Source organism: Rhinolophus sinicus, linkage group LG16, assembly GCF_036562045.2.
Source record: "Rhinolophus sinicus isolate RSC01 linkage group LG16, ASM3656204v1, whole genome shotgun sequence".
NCBI classification, from domain to species: Eukaryota; Metazoa; Chordata; class Mammalia; order Chiroptera; family Rhinolophidae; genus Rhinolophus; species Rhinolophus sinicus.
Window position 1 is genome coordinate 34,351,395 of NC_133765.1, and position 22,169 is coordinate 34,373,563.

At 56.5% G+C, this 22,169-nt stretch overlaps 1 protein-coding gene across 2 annotated transcripts in view; it reads left to right on the forward strand.

The window, feature by feature from the left end:
- Window positions 1-20,785, forward strand: part of MLXIP (MLX interacting protein) — a 53,290-nt gene extending 32,505 nt beyond the window's left edge. The window contains exons 2-17 of one of the 2 annotated variants that reach the window (XM_019734048.2): window positions 4,021-4,127; window positions 4,895-4,980; window positions 6,280-6,369; window positions 6,741-6,782; window positions 7,138-7,309; window positions 8,025-8,114; window positions 8,697-8,788; window positions 9,725-10,388; window positions 10,781-10,902; window positions 11,011-11,188; window positions 12,667-12,794; window positions 13,295-13,396; window positions 13,491-13,618; window positions 13,813-13,936; window positions 15,152-15,281; window positions 15,818-20,785. In XM_019734048.2, coding sequence (XP_019589607.2) covers window positions 4,021-4,127; window positions 4,895-4,980; window positions 6,280-6,369; window positions 6,741-6,782; window positions 7,138-7,309; window positions 8,025-8,114; window positions 8,697-8,788; window positions 9,725-10,388; window positions 10,781-10,902; window positions 11,011-11,188; window positions 12,667-12,794; window positions 13,295-13,396; window positions 13,491-13,618; window positions 13,813-13,936; window positions 15,152-15,281; window positions 15,818-15,939 — 2,377 coding nt within the window. In that variant the 3' untranslated portion in view covers window positions 15,940-20,785. The remainder of the gene's footprint in view (window positions 1-4,020; window positions 4,128-4,894; window positions 4,981-6,279; window positions 6,370-6,740; window positions 6,783-7,137; window positions 7,310-8,024; window positions 8,115-8,696; window positions 8,789-9,724; window positions 10,389-10,780; window positions 10,903-11,010; window positions 11,189-12,666; window positions 12,795-13,294; window positions 13,397-13,490; window positions 13,619-13,812; window positions 13,937-15,151; window positions 15,282-15,817) is intronic. The other variant, XM_019734047.2, reaches the window with a different exon arrangement.
- The last annotated feature ends 1,384 nt before the right edge of the window (window positions 20,786-22,169 follow it).

Sequence of the window (22,169 nt, forward strand, 5' to 3'; positions counted from 1 at the left end):
AGGTCATGAACCTGCCTTCCGGGAAGGCCGTCAGGGCAGGGTAAGTGTGAAGAGTTCTTTATGGAAAAGTTGAGCGTTCGTTTAGTGACTCCATGCACCTCCCAGGTGCCAGGCACTGGGCTGGGATGAGTCGGCCAGGCCCTGGCCTCCCTGTGGTCCTAGCGGGAGAGCGGGAGGTGAATCCAGGCCATTGTTCCGTCGGGCTAGCCCCAGGAGCTGCACAGGCATATAAGAGAGCAGGTTTGGGAGGCGAGGGCCGGAAGAGGCCTTTGGTTTATGGGAGGGGGCAAGCCAGGGACTTAGAAGTTTTTATACTGTTTCTGGTTCTACTTTAAAGAAGGAATGTAACATCATCCTGAGTTAGAGCAAGAAGTATCCCAGGCAGCCATGTCTGGAAGATGGGTGAAACCGGGGCAGGGCCCAGGGGGAGCAGACGTCCCACCAAAGATGCTTCTGGGGATACTGCTCTGGGGAGCTCTGCGGGGAGCCGCAAGGCCTCAGAACTTATTAGAGCAGCCTTTCCTTGTCCGTTCCGTGGGAAACTAGACTGTGGGTAGCCCGTAGCAAGGCTCCCAGTCCAGGTGTGGTTGGGGAGGAGGGAGTGTCTCCTTTCCCTTCTGTGAAGACTGACCGTCACTTCCCCACATTAAAGAAACTCTCAGGAATGTATCCCACATTTTGCTAACAATTCGCCTATGGAATCCTTTTTCTCTGTAATATCTTGCTACCTTAGAGCTCTGTGACTTGAATTTGCTGTGGGGGAGGGGTGGTTAGTCCCGATGGAGACAGTCTGGACCTCTCCTTCCACCCTCCCTGCTTCTGCGGGTGGTTTTGGTTTTGGTTTTGGACTCACTCCTTTGCGTCGGTGGAGCGCCACCTGTTGGCTGTTGAGATATTGCAGGAACCTGGGATGCTGGTGGGATACCTACGGTAGTTTACGTTCTCAAAGTTTGACCAAATTTGACGTAAACATCGAGGAAAAGTGAAACATTTCGGCAAGCGAGGGGGAAGAAGATGAGAACCCCAAAACCACACCCTGTCACATTTGGGTTTTAACCTATATAGTCTGCCCTCTCTCTTCCTCTCTCTCTGTATCTTTCCGCCCCTTCGATGTAAGTAAGTGAAGCTATCTGTGTCGTCTGACTTCTCTGAGAAGATGCTCTTCCTCTCACTCCCATCGCCCCACTTTGTCTTCAGTAACAAAGCAGGGGTACGGTTGGGTTTGTTTTTAAGCCAGGGGTCAGTTCTGAAGCGAACATTGCCAGCTACAAAGGTGACTTGTGCCAGGATCCTCACTGCCCATTGGATCCCTTCTGCTTTTGTCCTCTGCAGCCGTGTCTGCTCGTAGCAAGTGCTGGGTCAGGACTCTCAGCAGAGGAGGTGGCCTATGATTCCTGGTCTTCATTGTGACGAAGCTATCAATGATAGAAAAGTTTGGGGTTCTTTTTCCCCCTTAAAGAGGCAGGGACAGTTTTCTGTTTTGTGCTTTCCTGGAACCTCCTGCCTGGCTAGACGTCAGGTTGCTGAAAGAGCTTGCAGAGGAAGAGGGTTGGTTTTGCCAAATCGTGGGGCCTAATATACTGTGGTATGTATTCTGCTGTCCAGCCTGGTCTAGAAGCACCACCCCCTTGCCCCCCTGCACCTCTCCCACCCCTCCAGGCTCTGTTCTCTGCTGCCTTTACCAGGGCCATCTTGCTCTCACCTCAGGGCCATCACAAGGCGGGCAGAAGGAATGGCCTCTCCCCCTTTTCTTGGTTTAGCTAAAGTTTCCTCATCCTCTAGTCTGTAGCTTAGATATCACCTCCTCCAGAAAGCCCTCCTGACTGCTCAGGCTGGTCAGTTATGCCAACCGTATGCTCCCACAGCCCTCTGCTCTCCTTCACGACCCTCAGCACACAGTCAGGACTTGTACCGTAGCAACTTGTATGCTCCATGAGGGCAGGGGACCTCCTCTGCCCTGTCCGTCCCTTTCCTGAGTTCTTAGCACATCATGACACAGCGTGGGCACGTAACGCTCATCAGATGAGTAAATGAGAAGCAAATGGTTCTGCAGATACATGGAGTTCAGGGTGGACTTTTGCCCAGGTCTTTGTTCTGTGGTATTGAAAGTGGGCACGTGGGTGTCACCTTTTCCCTTCTGGAGAGGAGGAAGAGCCACATGACAACAGTGGCACACAAAAAAGAGGCCTTTTCAAGTCAGGAGGAGTTAAAAATCAGGCCTTTCGGTAATAAATTTAAATTCTGGAGGTGGTTATTAGTCTCTTACATTTATATTCTGTTTTAGGGTTCACCCATTGTGTGTGTGTGTGTGTGTGTGTGTGTGTGTGTACATTTAATCCGTATTAAAACACTCTGGAGGTGTTCTGATCTTACCTAGGAAACGTGTGCCAGAAAAGCTAAGTGACCGTAAAAGTTCACAGTTAGGAGTTGATTATGCAGCAGAGGCTCTAAAACATTGTGGCTGTTGGACTTGCGGGTGAAAGCTGAGCAACATGGGGCTGGGTTAGAAATACCTGTGGGTGGGAGACAGGTGGGGAGAAAAAAGGGGTGTGCCTGCTTTGAAGCCCCTAACCCTTTTGTGAGCTGAGGCTGCTGCTGCTACTGTCTGTCCCTCAGACTGTAAGACGACGTGCTGTGACATTTTCTCTGGGTGTGGGGGTGGGACCCCAGCCTTCCGGCTGATGTGATTCTGTGATTCCCGGCCTGGCTCAGTGCTGGTTTGGGTGGGGGGAACCATGAGGTTTCATCAGGTTCACGGCCAGGACTTTTGTTTTGTAACCACTCAGGTCTTCAGGTTCAGGTAAGGTTTACTGTTTGTTTGGGCGCTGCCATTGAAGACCTCAACTGTTGTGACTGTTGGCGAGTCTCTGCTCGTCACGTGAGCTTCCTGATCGGGTTTGGAAAAAGGGCAGGGCTGTGACCTGTGGTCAGGAGGACCCTGAGAACCCGCTTTGGTACAGACCAAAAATAGTGCCATGCCCGTCTCAAGCCATCTGGAAAAGGGAAACCCTCTGCCAGCTGCTTGGAGGTGGCTCCTGGCAAAGCCCTTGGAAAACTAAACTGAGACAGCTCTGCCACCAGGGAGCGTCCCTTGCTTGCTTTGCAAGGGCTCTTTAACTGATTAACGAAGAATTATTACATGAACCCCTGCTGTGTGCCAAGTGCTGTGCTAAGTGCGTAGGGAGGGTGAGCCTAAAGGGCAGCCCCTGAGAAGCTGCAGTCCGGTGGAGGGAGGTGTGGGTACAGACGGCGCGCTGTGTGGGCTGTGGCGGAGTGCTGTCTGAGGTTCGAACAGTGCTCAGGGAACCCTGAAGCCATCGGCAGCACCCTGCGAGAGCCCAGTGCCAGCTCGGGGGACATGGTGTTTGAGCAGCGTTGAAGGATGAGCAGGTGGCCAGGGTTCAGGGAGCTCCAGAAGGAGTGAGGACCGCGTGTGCTGAGGCCTGGAGGCAGGAGGGGGCCCCGCAGATTCTAAGGCCAGTGGGACGTTTGGGTGCCTGGGTTCTAAGTGCCTCGTGGGGACTGGTGGCAAAGGAGGTGGGCCGAGACCAGTTTAGAAGAGCTTGGCTTTCATTCAGTGGTCCACAGATTTCTTTCTGTTTTTCCAGCTTCATTGAGGTATAATTGACATGTAACACTGTGTACGTTTAAGATGTACAGTGTGATTTGATGCTCATATGTTGCAAAATCAACAGATCTCTTTGTAACTTTTAACTATGGAAAAATGTAAAGACATGCAGAAGTAGACGGAATAGGCTAATGAACCCTGTATACCCTCATCCCGCTCTGACAGGTAACAGCCCGTGGCCGTCCGGCTTCCTCCACACCTGCCGCCGTTGCCACCGCTCCTCCAGCCCCTCCCACTCCATACCCCAGTGACTTGTATATTCTGTCAGGCCTGTCCTGTGGCCTGTAACGGATTCATCCAGAGTTTCTGGGCCTGGGATGATCTGGTGGCACTTTTTTATTTCATTTTATTTTCAGAGGAACCACTGAGTTTCCTCTCTTCTTGCCTTTCAGTGGGAAGTTGGTGTCTCCAAAGTGGAAGAATTTTAAGGGCCTGAAGCTCCAGTGGAGAGACAAGATCCGGCTCAACAATGCCATCTGGCGGGCCTGGTACATGCAGTGTAAGTAAGTGGGGCCTGAACCGGGGCCCTCTGCGAGCTGGGGCTGCGAGGAGGCTGCAGGGGCCCCACGGCCTTGTGGGGCGACCCTCCAGGTACTTCCACCTGGAGGCCTTTGCACCTGGACCCCTTGGAACATGTGCCTCAAAGAGCAGCATGTCTCGGGCAGTGTGCAGAGGGACAAGCAAGCCCAATCCTGGTGAGCTGGACCCTGCTCGGCCGCCAGGCACGTGTCATGGAGGTGCCTGTCGTCTGCAGGAGATACATGTGTTAGCCAGTTGCTCCCAGCAGCGCCCACTGTTACGACAGACGCTTGGGCCTAGTGCATAAAGGCAGAGGTGGAGGGAGGGCCCAGTTCTTTTCAGGGGAGTCAGGAAGGGTATAGCCGAGAGGTGACCTTTGAAGAGTCCGAGCAGCTCCCATTGCCAGCAGGTCAGAGAAGGTGCAGGCCCCAGCCTTGTTCTGTCTGCAGCTCCCTGGGTGTGGTGGGCCTGGTGACATCAGCAGGCGATCGGCGTGCTTGTCCACCCTTGGGTTAGGCTGGCGTTTCTCTCAATGAGCAGGATTCCCTTTCTCACCCATGTCTTACTGACCGATTCTTGCCCTTTAACCTGGGCCCCTTTGTTTCCCTGACACCTCATTTTCCAAGGGAAGGAGAAGGGAAGAACACCTGGGAGGGTTCCCCCCTGAGGGGAGGGCTGTGGGCGGAGGCCCGGGGCTCCTTCAGGGGCCTGGTCGTGGTGATAATGTCTTACCCTCTCTCTCCCCAGACTTGGAGAAGCGCCAGAATCCTGTGTGCCACTTTGTCACCCCACTGGACGGCTCTGTGGAAGTCGATGAACATCGCCGGCCGGAGGTACTTGGCTGCTGACCACGGGTGGCTAGGAAAGGACCGCGCTGTCGGTCACTCAGGAGGAGATGACTCACGGAGGGCTGGCAGTGAGGGTCGGCTCCCACAGTGGGCAACCCCAGGGGACGGTGCAGGGCTGCACTGTCCTGTCAGCTGTTGTGACCTTGAGAAGTGACAGGGATGTGGGAGCCGTGGCCTCTGACACCCCGCAGAGGCTGCCCCTTCTCAGAGCTGTCTGACCCAGGGACTGAGGGGTCCTCCAGGCGGGACTTACCCTCTCCTTTCCTGTGACATTCATATTGCTCTGGAGTCAGCAGCGAGGGATTTGGGCTCCTTGCACGGCAGATACCTTCAACAATTAAAGAATGACCTCGAGATCTTTATACCCTGGGAGGGAAGGATGTTGAAGGAAAAATACGTGAAAAAAAATGCAAGCGTCATGGCAGTATCTTAGTATCTTTATTCAGAAGTTTCTTCCTGGTGTGGGTACCTCTGGGGGGTGGGGTTCATGTGCGGAAGAGCCGAGACCCTTCTTTCCTTTATATTCTCCTGCACTGTTTCAGTTTTGTCCAAGCATGTCTTCCTGCTGTGATAAAGGGGGGAGAATGGAAAGTAACCCAATGGAAGACAGTGTTGAGTAGTTGGACATGGTACTAGACATTCAAGAATATAATTTTGTCAGGTCTGGTAATTATACTGTATTATTATTTACGGCGAAGGTTCTTCACTGTCAGAGACACACAAGGAAGCGTTTTCAGGTGAAATGATGTGGCACCTTGATGTGACAGGGCTGAAAGTGAGGTGGGCTCTCTGGCTGAGGCAGTTGTGAGTTCCTTCTCACCAGAACTCTGCAAGGCTATGGTGACAGGGATTCATGCCCCGCGTAAGGGACGGCTGAGCTAGGTTCTCTGGGAAGTCACTTTCCACCTGACACTTCTGTGACTGACCGCTCGTCTTCACTCTGAGAATGCGGCAGCGGCTACTGGAAACAGGCCACTAGGTCTGTGTAGGGCCCTCAGCGCCGGAAAGGAGGGCTCCTCCCTCCTCCGAGCATCCTGTGCGACCCTACCCCGTCCAGGCCCTCGGGACCGTGCCGCCAAAGCCCCTCCTGGTTGTCGTAGATCCTGAGGTGAAAGCACATTTTCAGGCAGAGGCCGCTTGTCACCCAGAGAGGGAGACACTTTGTGAATGAAGGTGTGGGCACAGGGCAGGGTTCGCCAGGCTGACCTCCAGCCCAGCGTACAATGACTTCTGCTCATCCACCAAGACGCCATCTCTTCACCCTGACCTGCTTCCCTCTCACAGGCCATCACCACAGAAGGGAAGTACTGGAAAAGCCGCATCGAGATCGTGATCCGGGAGTATCACAAGTGGAGAACCTACTTCAAGAAAAGGGTATCCGTCTGGCTTGGGCTCCGCAAAGGGCATGTTCGGGGAGCCCCCGTAGAGGCGGGAGGGGACCTTGCCCGTGTTCAGAACGCTGGCCCTGAGGCTGTGGCTCCACCACTGCCTGGTCGCCCTGTCTGAGCTCTCGGCTTCTCCGGCTCTGGGCGGGGCTGTTTGTCTCACAAACACTGGTTAGGAATCGCCTCTGTGTCCCCATCGGCCTAGGGACAGCATGAGGCAGGACCCCTCTCCCCACCTGCCTCCCAGACAGAAGAGGTGACGATGCTTCCGGAGTTCATGCACTTTTAGGGAGCAGAGGCTACACGTCTCATCCCCTGCCAGGGCCTTGGGTGACCACCTGTCCCTCCTTTTCTCCACAGTTACAGCAGCATAGGCATGAGGACCTCTCCAGCCTGGCCCAGGTGAGTGAGCTGGGGCCGTGAGGACCCTCAGGGGAACCCCTTTTTGACAAGAAGCAGCAATGACTTGGGTGGCCCGACAGTGAGCCTTGCAGCAGAAGGCGGTGGGGGCACAGACTCTCCCTGCAGCTTGAGGAGAGGCCACCCCCTTCCCACATGAAGGACACGAAAGGCTAAGGAAACCGGGCAGTTCTCTCTGCTAGGTGGGTCCCCACATGCCTCCCCCACTCACCTTGTCTTCTGTACAGCGGCCCCTGCTGCTCTGTAGGATAGGAGAACGTGTGTCCCCACATGACAGGTTGGGAACTGAGTCCACTGTCGCCCCTTCACTTTTTCCTTCCCCCTCTGTTGGCGGTAGGATGATGACATGCTTTATTGGCACAAACATGGGGATGGATGGAAGACCCCAGTCCCCATGGAGGAGGACCCACTGCTGGACACAGACATGCTCATGTCCGAATTCAGCGACACACTCTTCTCCACGCTCTCCTCACACCCGCCGGTGGCCTGGCCCAACCCACGGGAAATAGGTAACCCACTCCACATCCTTGACTTGGAATGCCCAGCTGGTTTGCCTCTCTGCCAGGCCCCCTCTGGGGCAGGCTTCGCCTCAGGGCCATGTCTGAGCTGCTGTGTGTCGCTTGTTTAGGGCAGCCGTAAGGAGGAGTGGCCAGCTTCACTGACATCTGAGGGCCACATACCCTGAGTAGCTGGGGACTGCAGACTGAGCCTGCCCGGGCAGCTGTCAGGCCTGTGGTACCTCTGAGAGAACAGAGCGGGGGGTTGATCTGAACCACTTTCACGTCTCTGATTCTGTCCCCTTAGCAGAGGATGTGTGCCTAGACCCAGTGGCAGGGCCTGTGACTCACTCTAAGCAAAGTCAGCAGCATTCCTGGGCATGACCGCTCACCTGGTTGTCTGGTTAACCCTTCAGGGAAGAGCCCACCAACTGAGAATTAGACAGGGTCGACGGGAGGAAATGTCTGCATAGCTGTTCACGGTTCCCTGGGAGTGTCTGTTCCTGATACTCAGTTTACCTTTCTTGCAAAAACTCACATTCTTTCCTGCCTTCTGAGGGTGGAGAATGGCCAGGAACCCACAAGAGAGTTGAAATCCCAGCCAGCTGCCTACATTTCTCCTTGGAAGAATCTAGAACGTGAGCAGGCCAGGAAGATCCATTCTAGGCCTTCTGACTTTGTCTGAGAAGGCAAACTGAGTCCTCTGTCTCCTCTCTGATTCTTATAGCACATCTGGGAAATGCGGACATGATTCAGCCGGGGCTGATTCCATTGCAGCCCAATCTGGACTTCATGGACACGTTTGAACCTTTCCAGGGTGAGGACGTGGGGCAGAGAAAGCATGGCCACCGGCACCTGCTGTGCCCAGGACAGCGGGCTGGTGCTTCCCTTTCACAGAGGGCACTGTTAGCATGTGCAGGGCATGTGGGGAGGGCTTGGAAATGTCCCAAAAGTACTTTCTTTTTTGGTTGTAGCTACAAAGCCTGGGAAGTTTCTCTGTGACAGTTCTCTGTCAAGGAAATTGTATTCTCATTGTCGCTGTCTCTCAGCTTCTGGTTTGGCCATGGCTGTAAGCAGTTCTCCCTCCAGGCAGCAGAGGGCACTGAGGACACGGCTGCCTCCTGGCAGTTTCCTGTGGTTAGAACTGGTTGGTCCTTGAGCTCCGCCATTGTAAGAGCAGGTGAAATGCCAGACCTGGGAGCATTTCAGAGCCATCCTCGTTGCCAGCATGTGCGGTTCCAATCAGAGGGCCTCTTTCTGCAGGGTTACCTCTGGGAAGAATGCCCTCTTGCCATCATTCCTCTGGGTTAGGCGGGGTTCAGTGCCTGATTTGTTTGCATCTTAATTCAGGGAAGTGATGGGCACACAGAGCTCAAACGCCCCTGGTGTTGTCTTTCAGACCTCTTCTCTTCCAGCCGCTCCATTTTCGGGTCCATGCTGCCTGCACCTGTCTCAGTACCTGCGCCAGATTCCGACAGCCCACCTGCTCAGGTAGAGGGAGCTGGGGGAGGGGCACCGGGCTGGTCGTCAGGTCTCTGCAGCCACGACCACGCGTCCGTCATGTGCAAAGTGCTCGGGGTGGCTGCATCTAGTGCCGAACACAAGAAGTTATTCTAGCCGTCCTTGAAAGCATCCTAGGTCTCCATGATCGTGGGAGACTGTCTCATGCTCCTGCCAAAGGCTCCAAATAACGTGTGTGCAGCGAGCTCTGTTCTGAGCAGTTAAGATGGGCTTAGCGAGACAGCAAGCAAACACGTGGATCGCTAAGAAAAAGTTCTGTGTATTCCTTGTAGTTTTTACTCAGCAGTGAACACAAGCTAGGGCTATAGGGCTGAGTCAGGCAGGGTCCTCTGTCCTGACAGGGCTCTCAGGCTGCTGCCCGTACCCAGTTAGACACCAGTAACCTGGCCCCATCTCCTCCCGCCTGGCTCTGGGAAGAAGTTCGTCTGTAGAGACTGAGATCTGAACAACTAATTCCTTAAAGCGTTTCCCTTTTTGGAAGAGGTGACCTCTCTAGAAGGTGATACATGAAACTGTCCTGAGGGAACCCCAGGAGCAGCTGCGATCCAGGCTGCTTCTGCTCTGTAACAGAAGATGGCAGGGACTTTCGGGGGACCCCTGCTGGACTCCAGAAACAAGATACTCCCAGGCTGAGAGCCAGCTGTGTGCAGATAGTCGCTTGTCTGAGCCCTGTGTTATCATTTAGTTCCTTCTGGAAACAAGAGCCCTGCCGACGCCTGGGCAGACGCAGATCCATCTCCCCAGATTAGCAGTCACGGGATGTGGGGGTCCTTTTATCCCTTCTGTCCGGGGCTTCGTCTCAGGTGCCCGGCGGACGATGTTGGACTTTGTGGTGTGTCGAACTAGAAAGTGAGGCGTTGTGTGGTCACAGTGTTTGTTGCTCACTTCCTTGTCTCCCCTGCTCAGGAGAATCCCCTGCCAACCACTGCCCTCCCCACCGTGAGCCTCCCTGACAGCCTCATTGCGCCGCCTGGAGCAGCCAGTGCCCTGGACTCCACAGACAGGCCGGGCTGTGAGCACGCTGGCCGGCCCGAGGACCCCTTTGTCCAGCCCGCAGACTTTGGTCCCTCGGCGCCGCCGCTGAGCGTCCCGCAGCCTTTCCTTCCCGTCTTCACCATGCCCCTGCTCTCTCCCAGTCACACCCCGGCGCCAGCCTCCCCAGCTGTGCCGCTTGTCCCTCCTGCCACTGCCCTGAACCCCTCAACTCCACCTGCCTTCCTGCAGCCACAGAAGTTTGCTGGAGTCAGCAAGTCGCCAGCTGTCATCACCCACACGGCCTCCGCCACTCTCACGCACGACGCCTCTGCCACCACCTTCAGCCAGAGCCAGGGCCTTGTCATCACCACCCGCCATCCCACCCCCTCGCTTTCCCCCTGCGGCCTCGCTCTGTCTCCAGTCACCCGGCCACCAGCCGTGGGGCCTCCCCAACCCCAAACAACCCGTTTAACTTTTGTGCACCCCAAACCTGTATCCTTGACTGGAGGGAGGCCCAAGCAGCCCCCTAAAATAGTGCCTGCTCCCAAACCAGAGCCTGTGTCCTTGGTACTGAAGAATGCTTGCATCGCCCCAGGTGAGTCGGGGGGTGACCCCCTCCCCCCGGGTTTTCCCCTGTCCCCAAGGCTTGTAAACTCTTGACACACATTGGGATGTGAAAAACGTTATGAACTACTACATGTGTGTGACCTACTCCATTTTCTAGGCTGTGTTGTTCTTTTAAAGTTAGTCTCAACTCAGTTTGGAAACTTGTGGTTTCAGTCAGCTCTCTGCTGGGTGTGTAATCTGTCCCCCGTCAAGGAGAAGTTACAAACAAATGTTAGGTGCTCTGGTGGCTTTCTCTTTCCATGCCCTGTGGTGAGGGAAGCTGTCTCCATGGCAGCCAAGGGGTCGTGTGTTTCTCCTGGGGCCCTGCAGCTTGGGGTTCAGCACCAGGAGCCCCCCGTCACCTTGTGCGTGTTGTGCCAGCTGCTGCCTTTGCAGGACAAGCACAAGCAGTGATTATGACAGGCCCTCTGAAGACAGAAGGGATGTTGGCCTCTACCGTGTCCCAGTCCAACGTGGTCCTCACGCCTGCTGCCATCGCCAGGGTGAGGGACAGACCTCAGCATCACAACCCCTGCGTGGCCCTGCTCGTGGGCGGCCCTCCCCCAGCACGACATGGTCAGGGGTGACCTCTGTCTCCTGTGTCACCCCAGGCTCCTGGAGTTACGGAGTTCCACAGCGGCATCCTGGTGACAGACCTCGGCCACGCCACGAGCAGCCAACCCACGCCCGTCTCCCGGCTCTTCTCTCCAAGCACAGTGCCGGAGTCCCTGGTGAAGGGCGAGCAGGCCCCGGTGCCCGGGGGCAGCCCCCAGGTCCCTGCCGGTGCCAGTGAGTGTTCACTCCGGGGGGAGCAGTTGGGGCTTTGTAAGTGAAACGAGCGGGCCCTCCTGGGGTGGGGAGGCCGCCCGTGAGGTGCCTCAGGATTGAGCCTGGCCTTGTGGGCAACGCAGTGAGGTGTCAGAAACCTGCCGACGACCCAGGCTAGGAAAATGCTCAACTCAAGCAGGAGAACCACAGCCGTGGAAAAGTAGCAGGCGTGTTGCAGTGTCGGTAGCTAGAAACTCGGGGAAACACGAATAATAACCTCCTTCAGAAAGGCCTGGCCCTGAGCTGCCAGTCTGAGCCAGGAAAGGAGAAAAGGAATTGTGGAATCCTTGTTGGTAGTTGCCAGAACACACTAGCCACAGAAGCCCTCGGGCTCTGTCTCCACGTCAGCTCGTAAGCCCTGCGCATCTGTCAGCCAGCTTCCACGTGTGGGCCTTTCACTGGGGAGCCGGTCAGGGTGACACCTGACCAGCAGGAGGTTGGGGGTAAGGGATTTGCCCAAAGCTGTGCCGCAGGGGCTGGGATGGGGCTGGAACCAGAAGCCCAGCTCCTTCCACTCAGGAAGCTGAAACAAAGCCACGGCCTGGCTGCTCCTGGAACTCGGTGCCAAGAGCTGTCTTCCTTCTGCCTCGGAAGACACAAGGAGGAAGGTCTCTGCTTACAGAGGCCAGACAGAGGGACCTGTCCGAGGACAGCTTTGGAAGAATAAGGACCTCGTGTCTGGAAAGAAGGACACAGACTAGTAATGAGACAGGCCCCTAAAGTCACATAAGGAAGAGCTCGGGAGACGTCACCTTGTTTACTGAGGCTCAAGACACAGGAAGTGAGAGCTGTGCTGGGAGCTTGAGAGAGCGTATGGCAAGAGTAATCCAGTAGAGGAAATGAACTTGAACTGTTGTGTACAGAAAGGTAGAAGGGCCGAGAGGCTGCAGAGGTGTCTCCTGGGAGCTGTTCCCTGAGACATCCCAGCGGCTGCAGCACAGCCCACCAAGGTCCCAGGTTCTCTCCATCACACTTTCCGTGGGTAAAAGAGTGTTTTTGTTTTAATTAAAGTTTGGGGTGTGGGTAAGGTTGAAAAAAGTCAGAGAAAACATCTCTGTAGAGTTTCAAGAACAAAAGTAGAACATATGCATGTTCTTACCACACCGGGTGAGAAGCGGAGCCTTATAAGCCCTGTGGAGACTGTTGCCTCCAGGTGGCTTTGTAAGAGGCTGTCAGACCTCCTCTCAAAACGCCCACGTCCCCCAAGACCTGTGACTGGCAGAGCTCAGGCCACACTCCGCTCCATGTCCGGCCAGCCTTCCTCAGGCCTCGCGCAGGCCTGGCAGAACCCCCTTCGGAGGTTGGCAAGGATTTCTCTGGGTTTTGCTCTGAGGCTGCTGTGGGGGGTTCGCCAGGGGTTTCCGAGTTTTGGGACTTGTTGGGGGTTCGCTTCGTGGGTGAGCCAGCCCTGTCCCTAAGAAGCATCTCTGTTCTCTCAGGTCGAGACGGCCCGACCTCAGGGCAGGCGTCCCCATGTGCGTCCGAACACAGCCCCAGTCCTCAGTCTCCCCAGAACAACTGCTCAGGGAAATACTCCGCGGACCCCAAAAATGTGGCTGTTTTAAAGGTACCTCATGTCCCTCTCAGGTCTTGATTCTCTTGGAAGGATGGGGCGGCAAAGAGGCGGAGAATAGCCTGGGACCTTTGGGACAGCTGTGTCCCGTAGGACACTGGAAAGGAGAGCCACAGGCTTCCGTGTCCCCTGGGCTGGGTTAGTTAGCATCGGAAGCATGGTGTCTGCTGCTGTCATCTGGAGCCTAAGCCCGCTCCTCCCCCGCCACCCACTCTCCAGCCTGTGGAAGGAACATGGAGTCCTGTAACGTGGGAGGAAGTGGCAGCTGCCAGAACTGGGACAGCAGAGGAGAGGTTTGCGGGTGGTTGGGAAGTGCTGAGTCAGCAGCGTTTGTTCTTTCCAGTCATTGCAGGGCCTTGCCCTCCAGCTTCCTGTCGCCCCTCCTTCCACGTAGCTCTGTCCCCAGTAGTCAGCAGCAGGTTGGGAGGGAGGAGGGAGAGGAGGGACGAGGGGACGCGGCCCCAGGTCGCTGTGACGGGCCGCGTCCCCAACAGAACCGGCAGATGAAGCACATCTCAGCCGAGCAGAAGAGGCGCTTCAACATCAAGATGGGTTTCGACACCCTGAACAGTTTGATCTCCAACAACTCCAAGCTGGTGAGGCGCCCGGGGTGTGGGGGCCGGGGCCAGGCGGGCCGCGGGGCGCAGAGCTGGGCCTGACGCCGCCCGCCCGCCCGCCCGCCGCCCACAGACCAGCCACGCCATCACGCTGCAGAAGACAGTGGAGCACATCACCAAGCTGCAGCAGGAGCGCAGCCAGGTGCAGGAGGAGGCGCGGCGTCTGCGGGACGAGATCGAGGAGCTCAATGCCACCATCATGTGAGGCGCAGCCCTGGGCCTGTGGCCTCAGCAGCCTTGGCAGCAGCACTTTGCTTTTTGTCACCCTCCCCTTCCCAGGCCCCCTCTTGGGCCTGTGGTGACCCGACAACGGGCTGGCCATGCCCATTGCGGCCCCCGGGGTCCAAATTTCCCACCGGCTGCTCCAAGCTTTCTGACTCGTCCTGTCCTTTCAGCTCCTGCCAGCAGCTGCTCCCGGCCACAGGAGTCCCCGTCACCCGGCGCCAGTTCGATCACATGACAGACATGTTTGACGAATATGTGAAGAGCCGGACACTGCAGAACTGGAAGTTCTGGATTGTATCTTTGGGTTTTCTTTGCACCCTCCCCCCCTCCCCAAACCAGCACACCGAAGCAGCACACATCCACCCTCTAGCTCCTTCAGAAGGATTCTAAGTGGTGGTTGTTCATTGGGACAGGCAATGCTAGTTTCTGCGTCGAGCGAGGAGCTCTGGCCAGGCCCGCGATGTGGAGCGAGTCTGTCATTGGCGACTGCCCAGGCTCGGGGCTTCCTGGGAGGCACAAGGGGCCAGCGGTGCTCTCTAGGTCCTTGAGAAATAAAGATACCGCTAGAGCCACTCGCAGAAGCAATAGTGTGGAGAGGAGGTGGGATCTTGTCTCACACATCCCGGCAGCCAACAGTGGGAAGGGTCAGTACCACCCACGTGACAGATGGGAAACGGGCTCACAGGACCAAGCGGCAGAGCCCGCATTGAAACCAGTTCCCTGCAGGCTGTCCTCTAAGTTTGTGCCCCAGACCCTGAATGCCGTCATGAGGTGCTGGGCCCTGTCTCTGGGGACAAGGCCCCCCTCGCCTGGCTTTCCAGATGGCAGCAAGGCCCTGACGGGGAACGGCTCCTGCCTTGTCACTCGTCACCCAGGGGCTGCTCCACCTCTGAGCAGACAGTGCGCACACGGAGGGTGGGCTGCCGCCCCTGTCAGCTGACAGGGCAGAGGGTACCTGTGCACCTAATGGCTGGCTCTGAACAGAAGAGCGTGGACACCCCTCTGGCTCCCTGCCTCACTGTCCTGATGCCGAGCTGTGGTCCTGATCCCTTATCACTGGCCAGTGGCAGCTGGGGTGAAGCGGGACCTCTGGTCGGATGGCACATTCCTCAGCACCAGGCTGAGGCACCGGGCCCTGGGGACACTGTCTTGGCCCAGGTCACAGGGCAGGTGGACCTCGTGCCTCCACTGAGCAGGTTGCTTGAGGTGGAGAGCCGGCATACTGGTGTTTGACACGAAAGACAGACGTCACCTGCAGACAGATGGTTTCCACCCGCTGCTCTGTGTGCTTCCGCTGCACCAGGACACATTCCAGACCGAGGAGACGTCCCTGTCGTGCCTCTGGCCTGCTCAGAGTTGGGTGTGGTTAGGTAGAGCCGTTGTGGCGTGTGTGAGGGCTGCCTACCTTGCCCAGGTCCTGTCGCCACCGTCTGCAGTTGCTTGTCGGTCCCAAGGAGGCCGCCCACCTCCTCCTCGCTCCACCTTTTCTTTAACCCACATGCCGTGTAGTTCAGTGTCATCATCAAGCCACTGTTCGAGTCCTTCAAGGGGATGGTGTCCACCAGCAGCCTGGAAGAGCTGCACCGGACGGCACTGTCCTGGCTGGACCAGCACTGCTCCCTGCCCATCCTCAGGCCGAGTGAGTGGCGGGCGGGTAGCCCGGGTGTGGGGCTGAGGGCGTCACCCTGAGCTGCAGAGAACCCAGGCTCCAGGGCCTGTGGTGGGCGCTGGGCCAGCACGGCTCGCCGGCCACCTGTGTGTGTCACTGTGATCACGTCCAGCCCACATTTACTGAGCACTTGCTGTTCACCAGGCCTGTCTCGGTGCCGTCAGATGTGTTTTCTTGTTTAGTCTTTAAAATAACCAACAAAGCTATGCCTGCAATTAAGGTTATGGAGGCGTAGTGCTAACACAGGAGGACAAGCGGGACAAGCTTAGCATTCCCGCCTGTGCAGGACAGAAGGTAGGATTCGGGGCGCTATCCTACAGGCAGAGGGGTGAGGGCCCGTTGGCATAGCGGCTTCCTGGGGCCTGCCCTTGGGTTGGGCTCAGTGCCTCCCAACTTGGCGAGCACGAGAACCGCCATGGTGGTGTGTAAGCGTGCGTGTGGGGTGCACTGGGGCTGGGAGCCGCGCGTGTGCCGTGCCGTCAGGCTAACCCCCTCCTGTCTTACAGCGGTGCTGAACACCCTGCGGCATCTGAGTACCAGCACCTCCATCCTCACAGACCCGTCCCGGCTGCCAGAGCAGGCTGCAGAGGCTGTCACCAGGATTGGCAAGAGATCGGGGGAGTCTTAGCAGCGCTCAGTGGGCATGTGGCCACACGAGATGCCCTGGGGACCCTTCCCTGCCCGTGGACAGGTGGCCGCGTCCCACACCTCTGCTGACGCGGAGCCCCAGGACCTCCCTCCGACTCTGCGGGCCCACTGGGCCGCTGGGGCACTGTACTCAGGTCTGAAGCAGGGTCGGTCCTGCCAACAGCAATAGCCCGTCTTGGGGATCCCTTGCTGTAAACTCTCACTCAGCAACCTCAGTCACAACCTCTCCTGCCCTTGGGACAGCCCAGACAGAACGCTGCTGCCGCTGCGGCCCTGTTCTGCTGGTGGCCCCTGGCGCCAGTGTGGGGAGCAGGTGGGGCAGCCGGAGGCAACACTGCTCCTGGAGTTGGAAAACTGAAGGGTCCCTTCCGGCTCACGTCTGTCGTACCCTGGGCAGTTATACTGCTTTGGCCGCCTGTGGGGACTTGGAAGGCATCTTTCTTCCTCCCCAGACTCGACTTTGTAGATAGACTGGGACAACTGCTCAGGCTTATGCACGGTCAGCTGCTTGGGGAGCCTCAGAACGCACGTGTGCAAAAGCAGGGGCTGTGAGCGCACACGGGACGAGAAGGAAAGCACAAACAATGCGAAGCTGCCAGTCTGGCTGGGAAACCCTCCGGGGCGGTGTCCTCATCCAATAGATGTAGGTCCCCTTGGCGTGACTTGAGAATTACGGTGGGGACTTCGCCCGGGGCCTCGCCAGGTGTCAGCTCACAGTGTGGCCCTTCCACCCTTCTTCTCCACCTGCTTCCAAGCTCAGCCTTGGACAAGCCATCAGTGTCTAAAGGACACGCACAGCCCTTAGGGTGTGGCATCTGAAAGGCCAGCCTCCACGGTGCTGCATTGTTCACCCGGGAGCCCCAAACCATCACAGTTCTCGGACCAAAGACGTCTGCACACCCAAAGTCTGTTGTCCTGTGTTTGGAGGAAGAAACCGAATGTTGAAGGCAGAACTCCGGGGAGGCCAGCCTCCCTGTGCGTCGGCATCGCCCAGATCAGACAGCAAAGCATTACCCTCGGAGCTGACGGAGGGGGGGACGTGTGGGGGCAGCGGGCTGTTTCCGAATGTGGGACTTGTAGTGGGGGGGTTCCGGGGGAAGGCACGGCCGGAGGGCGTCCAGGCCCCATCCTCGCCGGATCTGCTGGAGGAGCTGCGGGTGGAAGGGCAAATTAACACTCAGGACGCCCGGCCAAGAGCACCTCCTGCAAAGAAAGTGCTCTTATCGTCCTGCTGTGAAGTTCAGAGGGCCAGCTGGCTGTCCCCTAGCCTCCCTGCCAGAGATAGAGACAAGACAGCAGTGCTGGGCAGACCGGGAGTCTTTGAGGGGACCCGGGAGCCATGTGGTGGGGAACCATCGCTACCTCCTGAAGTTCCGATCCATGCAGAGGCCACCCCTGGTTCCTGGAGGCCCAGGGAAGGCTGTCAGAAGGCGGCCAGCCCTGCCTCAGCCTGGGTGATAGAGCATGGATGGGGGTTCTCCCGCTGCCAGCCGTGCCACCGTCTCCGCTGCAGGTCACTGACCAGTCGCCTGCAGTCTGGGCCGTGCTTCGACCCCGTATGAGAGCAGTGTGGCGGCCGGCACCCCTCAGCCTCCCCACAAAATGTGTTTACAAGCCTCCCGGATCTCTTTCCAAGGGGTGAGCACAAGATGAGGCTGGGCTGGTCCTTAATTTCCACTGGGATGTGGTAAGAGAATCCACCTTTGCCCCCAGGGTAAACGTGGAGTCCCCTTCAAAAGGGGGCGACCACCGTGGTAAAAGCCCCAGGAGAGGAAAAGGGAAAAAGTAAAACGTGAAACGTCCCCAGCTCAGAGGGCTCGTGGAGGGTGGGGAGCGTGGCTCCTGCCCCAGATCCTGTGCCTTTATAAACCGCTAGGTGGCCACAGTGCTTGGCCCGGCCTAAACCTCTCCTGAATCGATAGCTTTCTCCCCACCCACCCCTTGCTGGGAGTCCTTTTTTAAAAACTCCATGGGATATAAAATTGGCCTCTTGCTTCTTTGGCCTACCTCTCTGTCTCTCCCTTTTGCTGAATTAATGTTCATGATTCTGTTTTGTTCGATATTTAAGGCTGTTAGGTTGTATGTGACTTTGAAGGGTGTGTGTGTGTGTGTGTGTGTGTGAATGTGTGTGTCTGTATGTCTGTGTGTCTCTGTCTCTCTGTGTGTCCCAGCAGACTGGTAACAGATGCATGTTTTTGTTTGAGATATTTACTTAAATCCATTTCTCTTGGTGCCTGCCATTGCCACGCCTGGAGGGCCACACAGCTGTTGTTTCTCTTACTGCAGACGTAATCGTTTCTTGTCCTGGAAGTTTTCTTGTGGAATCTTGCCTGATGGATCTGGCTTAGCCTTGACCTCCGTCCTGGAGTGCCCCAGCTGGGGTCTGGGATACCGAGGCCACTCTGCCAGCGGCCTGCGGTGGACGCTGCCAGTGGGGCTGTGATTTGTTTACACTCATTGTCACATCCCACTCCTGTTCCTACTCCCACAAAAGGAACTAAAATGCTGACATTTTGGAGAATAAGAAAAATCAATCCGAAAAGAGAAAACGATGCCGTCTGGCACAGAACTCTGCAAGTGTTTCTGTGAAATCTCTGTGTGCCATCAGCTCCCTCACGCTGCTGCTTGCTGTTTCACAATGAGTGGGGACAGAGCCGCTGCCACCGTGGGGCTTTCTGAAAGGCGAAAGGCCTGTCCCTCTTGTCTCAGGCCAGTTACACACCAGCTGTCACCACCCCCTCAGAAGGTGGCAGACCGGCAGCTTTGGAAGCAGTCCCCACGTCAGAAGTTGGTACTGGGTCTTGTCAAGGATGAGGGAGTGGGCTGGGCAGCGGCATCCCCAGCTCGGCCCTGTGGGAGGGGTGGCCAGTGGTTGCCCGTGTGTCCTCGGGTACCCGCTTTCTCTACTTCCTGTTCTTGTGACCTGACCCTACATCCCCCTTCTAGACGTCAGGCCTAAAGGTTTTTCTGCTATGGCTGATAGAAATATAAACAGATTCTTAGGAGACCAGGGTGGTGCCGAACCCCTTTGTCCTGTCCCAGGTGAAGTGGTGCGGTGGTGAGTGCCATTGCCTGATCCTGGCAGACTCACCACCTGGAAAGGTCACACACTCCCGTCTCCACGTGTGGTCTTGGCTGGCTCCCCACCTAGAATCCCCGGTAGCAGGTTTGTAGTTGTCTGCAGGTGACCAGTTTTCACTGTGTAGCTGACTAGAACTCATTGGAGTGGAGCGGGACTGTCCTGTGGGCCTGTCAGCCGTGGCCAGCAGCCTCGCTCAGTGTGGGGTGGGGTGGGTGGGTGCAGTGGCCAGGCCCCACGATGGCCGAGCCTGCCTCAGTCGGTTCTTTTATGTCACTGGCTGCAGATAGGCTTGGAACAGCGCCTCATTCCCCCTCACACTCTCAGCAGTCCCTTCCCCTCCGGTGGTCACCTGGTCCCTCGGTGGATTTGTCCCACTGCTCGAGGCCCCCTCACAAACCAGGGTGTAAGCTGGGCTGCTCTCTCTCTGGCAGGAAGAACAGCCTTTCCCTAGAGCCACCTTGCTTCCGCTTTAGCCCTTTGCCGAAGGCGAAACCCGCCCACCACCTGCAAGGACTTAACTTTGCAGAGCAATTCCTGGGCTGGGGCCTGGCAGGGAAGGGAGTGGGGAGAGCCCCACTGTGGCAGCGTGGAGCCTTGGGATGCCTGGGCAGCGGCAAACCCTGGTTTGGCTCGGCACCTCAATGCCTCCCACGTATAATAGAGGGTTTTCTCCACGTCTGAACACAGGTAAGGGGAGAGGAGAGCGAGGCTGGAGGGCGGAAGAGCTTGGAAGCTCAACGCACGTTTGTACCATTTCGTATCTTGGCCTTGGTCTGCCCAGCAGGTCTGTGGTCGGAAGGGCTCCAGAAACAGGGAGAGAAGCCTTAGGTTCCCCGGTGCTTCACATGGGTCAGCTGCCTGAGTCTCTCTCCCTTCTGAGGACTTGGCTTTCCAGCCTCAGCCCCTGCGGGCTGTTTCCTTGTTGGAACTTGCGAAAATCAGCCCTTGAGAAAGAAAAGGGAACTCTTTATGTTGAATGTTGGCTTTTCCTTTGTGTGTGTGTGTACGTGTGTGCTTGCACAAGCCTGCGTGCGTGTGTGTTTACTTAATGGAATTTTATTTTTGTGAAATTCCTTTCCAATTATGTAGCAAAACTCACCTCTATCTCCCAGTCGAACTTTTGGTTTCGCAGTCAACCCAGGGCATCGCTGATTTGAAGGATTCTCTGCTGGGTTTCTGAGCAGAGACATGCTGCTCTCAAGAGTTGAGGTTGTGGCGGGTTGGGAGAGACTGAAGTTTATACATTTCCGTAGAGTTTACATCCTGCAATTAAAAGGTATGAAGGGCTCGGCCCCAGGAACCACGACTCCCAGGCCGCGTTCTCGCAAGGGAGCTGGGAAGCAGCCTCTCCCCCACTGCACCTGCTGCTTCTGTATCTGAATTTTTTCACACAGTTCGTGAAAGGAAACCGTATTATTTGCTTATTTTATAACAGCAGGGCCGAAACACCACGTTCTCTTCCAGGTCTCGGTCCATCGTGTAAATGACCCCTTTTCCTCTGTGGTGAGCTCTGGTGATTGTCAGGGCCCCTGAGGAGACAGGTACCCCTTGGGGGTCTGAAAACCAATCAGACCCCAGAAGAGCCTTGTCCATCGGAGGCTCCCTCAGGCCTGCGTCACCCAGAACATGGCCCTTTCTGCTCTGCTGTCGAGAACCACATTTCCACCAGCTGTATTCAACACTACAATGCAGTTTGAAAACTATATTTGCATCCAAGACAATAAAAAGCCGTATTTTTTGGAAACACCTGTGGTGTGTGTTGTCAGTGGTCCCCTGTTGAGTTGTGGCGGAGATGACAGCAGATGAGGACACAGCTCACTCATTCTAACCTGGAGATACGGCTCCGCCTGGAGTGTTGTGGGGAGAGGCCAAGCAGGCGGGGGCTCTGGATGTGTGTCCAGGAAGGCAGGTCCTAAACGGGCCTGTGCTGAAAGGGCTGGTGACACACCCAGTGTGACAGGCCGTGCTCTCACCAGAGCCTGGCACTGCAGGGCTTTGCCAGGCGGACAGTTCAGTGGTGCTTGTACGGACTGCCCGTTTCCTCACCTGCAAGGTGGGCACACAGCCCTTGCCATGCACGCTGTACAGGGTGGCTGTGAGTTCACAAAATCACATGTGTCACGGTGCTCTGTGACCCGTGAAGCCCTGCACGTAAGAAAGTGGAGGTTATCGCCTGTATGGCTGGCCCCGGCACTGAAAGGGTTCTCGTTGTGATGGCCCCAGGTGGCTGTGGCCTCTGCTAACTCGTTGACCTAATACCAGAGATGGAAAACGCTGGCAAGTTGACCAGCAGAGTTAGAAAGTTGACCTGTGTTGTGCTGAGAAGATTTTGATGATCGCTAATCTTGAAGCTTTCCTGTCTTCCATACCATCTTCCTGTACCCCCACTTCCCCCACCCCGCTCCTTGTTCCTGGGCAGGGAGACTCGATGGCATGAGCCACGGGGTCCTTGCAGGCTGCTGGTCCCTCTGCGGAGCTGCCGGCTGTTTCACCCAACAACTGCCCAGATCTGGATCTCGACCAAAAGGCAGTGGTTGGATACACAGGCTCTTGTCTGATCAAATCCCCATGCCTCCCCCAAGGAACAAAGTTCATGACAGGACAAGATTTGGGGTCTTGAGAGGGGGGCCCGAGAGAGAGGTGAGTGCTTCAAGGCCTCCTTTGGGCTAGAAAGAGCTCAATTTCCTTTGAGCTAAGCAACAGGTATCTGTTTTGTTGTTTATAATTTCCTGAGCCCAGCCCCACGGTACGTGTGGAATCTCAGAAGGTGCTTGGGACGTCATCTGGAGAAGAAGGCAGAGTGGATAGGCCAGTGCACTGTCAGGCTTGGAGCCACCGCGGGGGGATAGGTCTCAGGTTGGTGGTGTGGTTATTCCCATTTCATAGGGAAGAATCCGAGTCGTTCCCAAGGTCACGAGGCAACGTATCCGAGTACGATGGCTAAAGGGTCACTTTTATCTTGTAAGCATCCTCTCCATGCACCAAATCTGAGGGTTACCTCTGAAGTCCCCCTCGCTCTGCCTTCACTTCTCCCAACACCAAGCCCTGTCAAGTTTGTTTTCTAATTTTCTTCCAAAGACGTCACCCGCTTTCTCCACCCCCTGCCGTTATCCACGCCCACGTTGCTG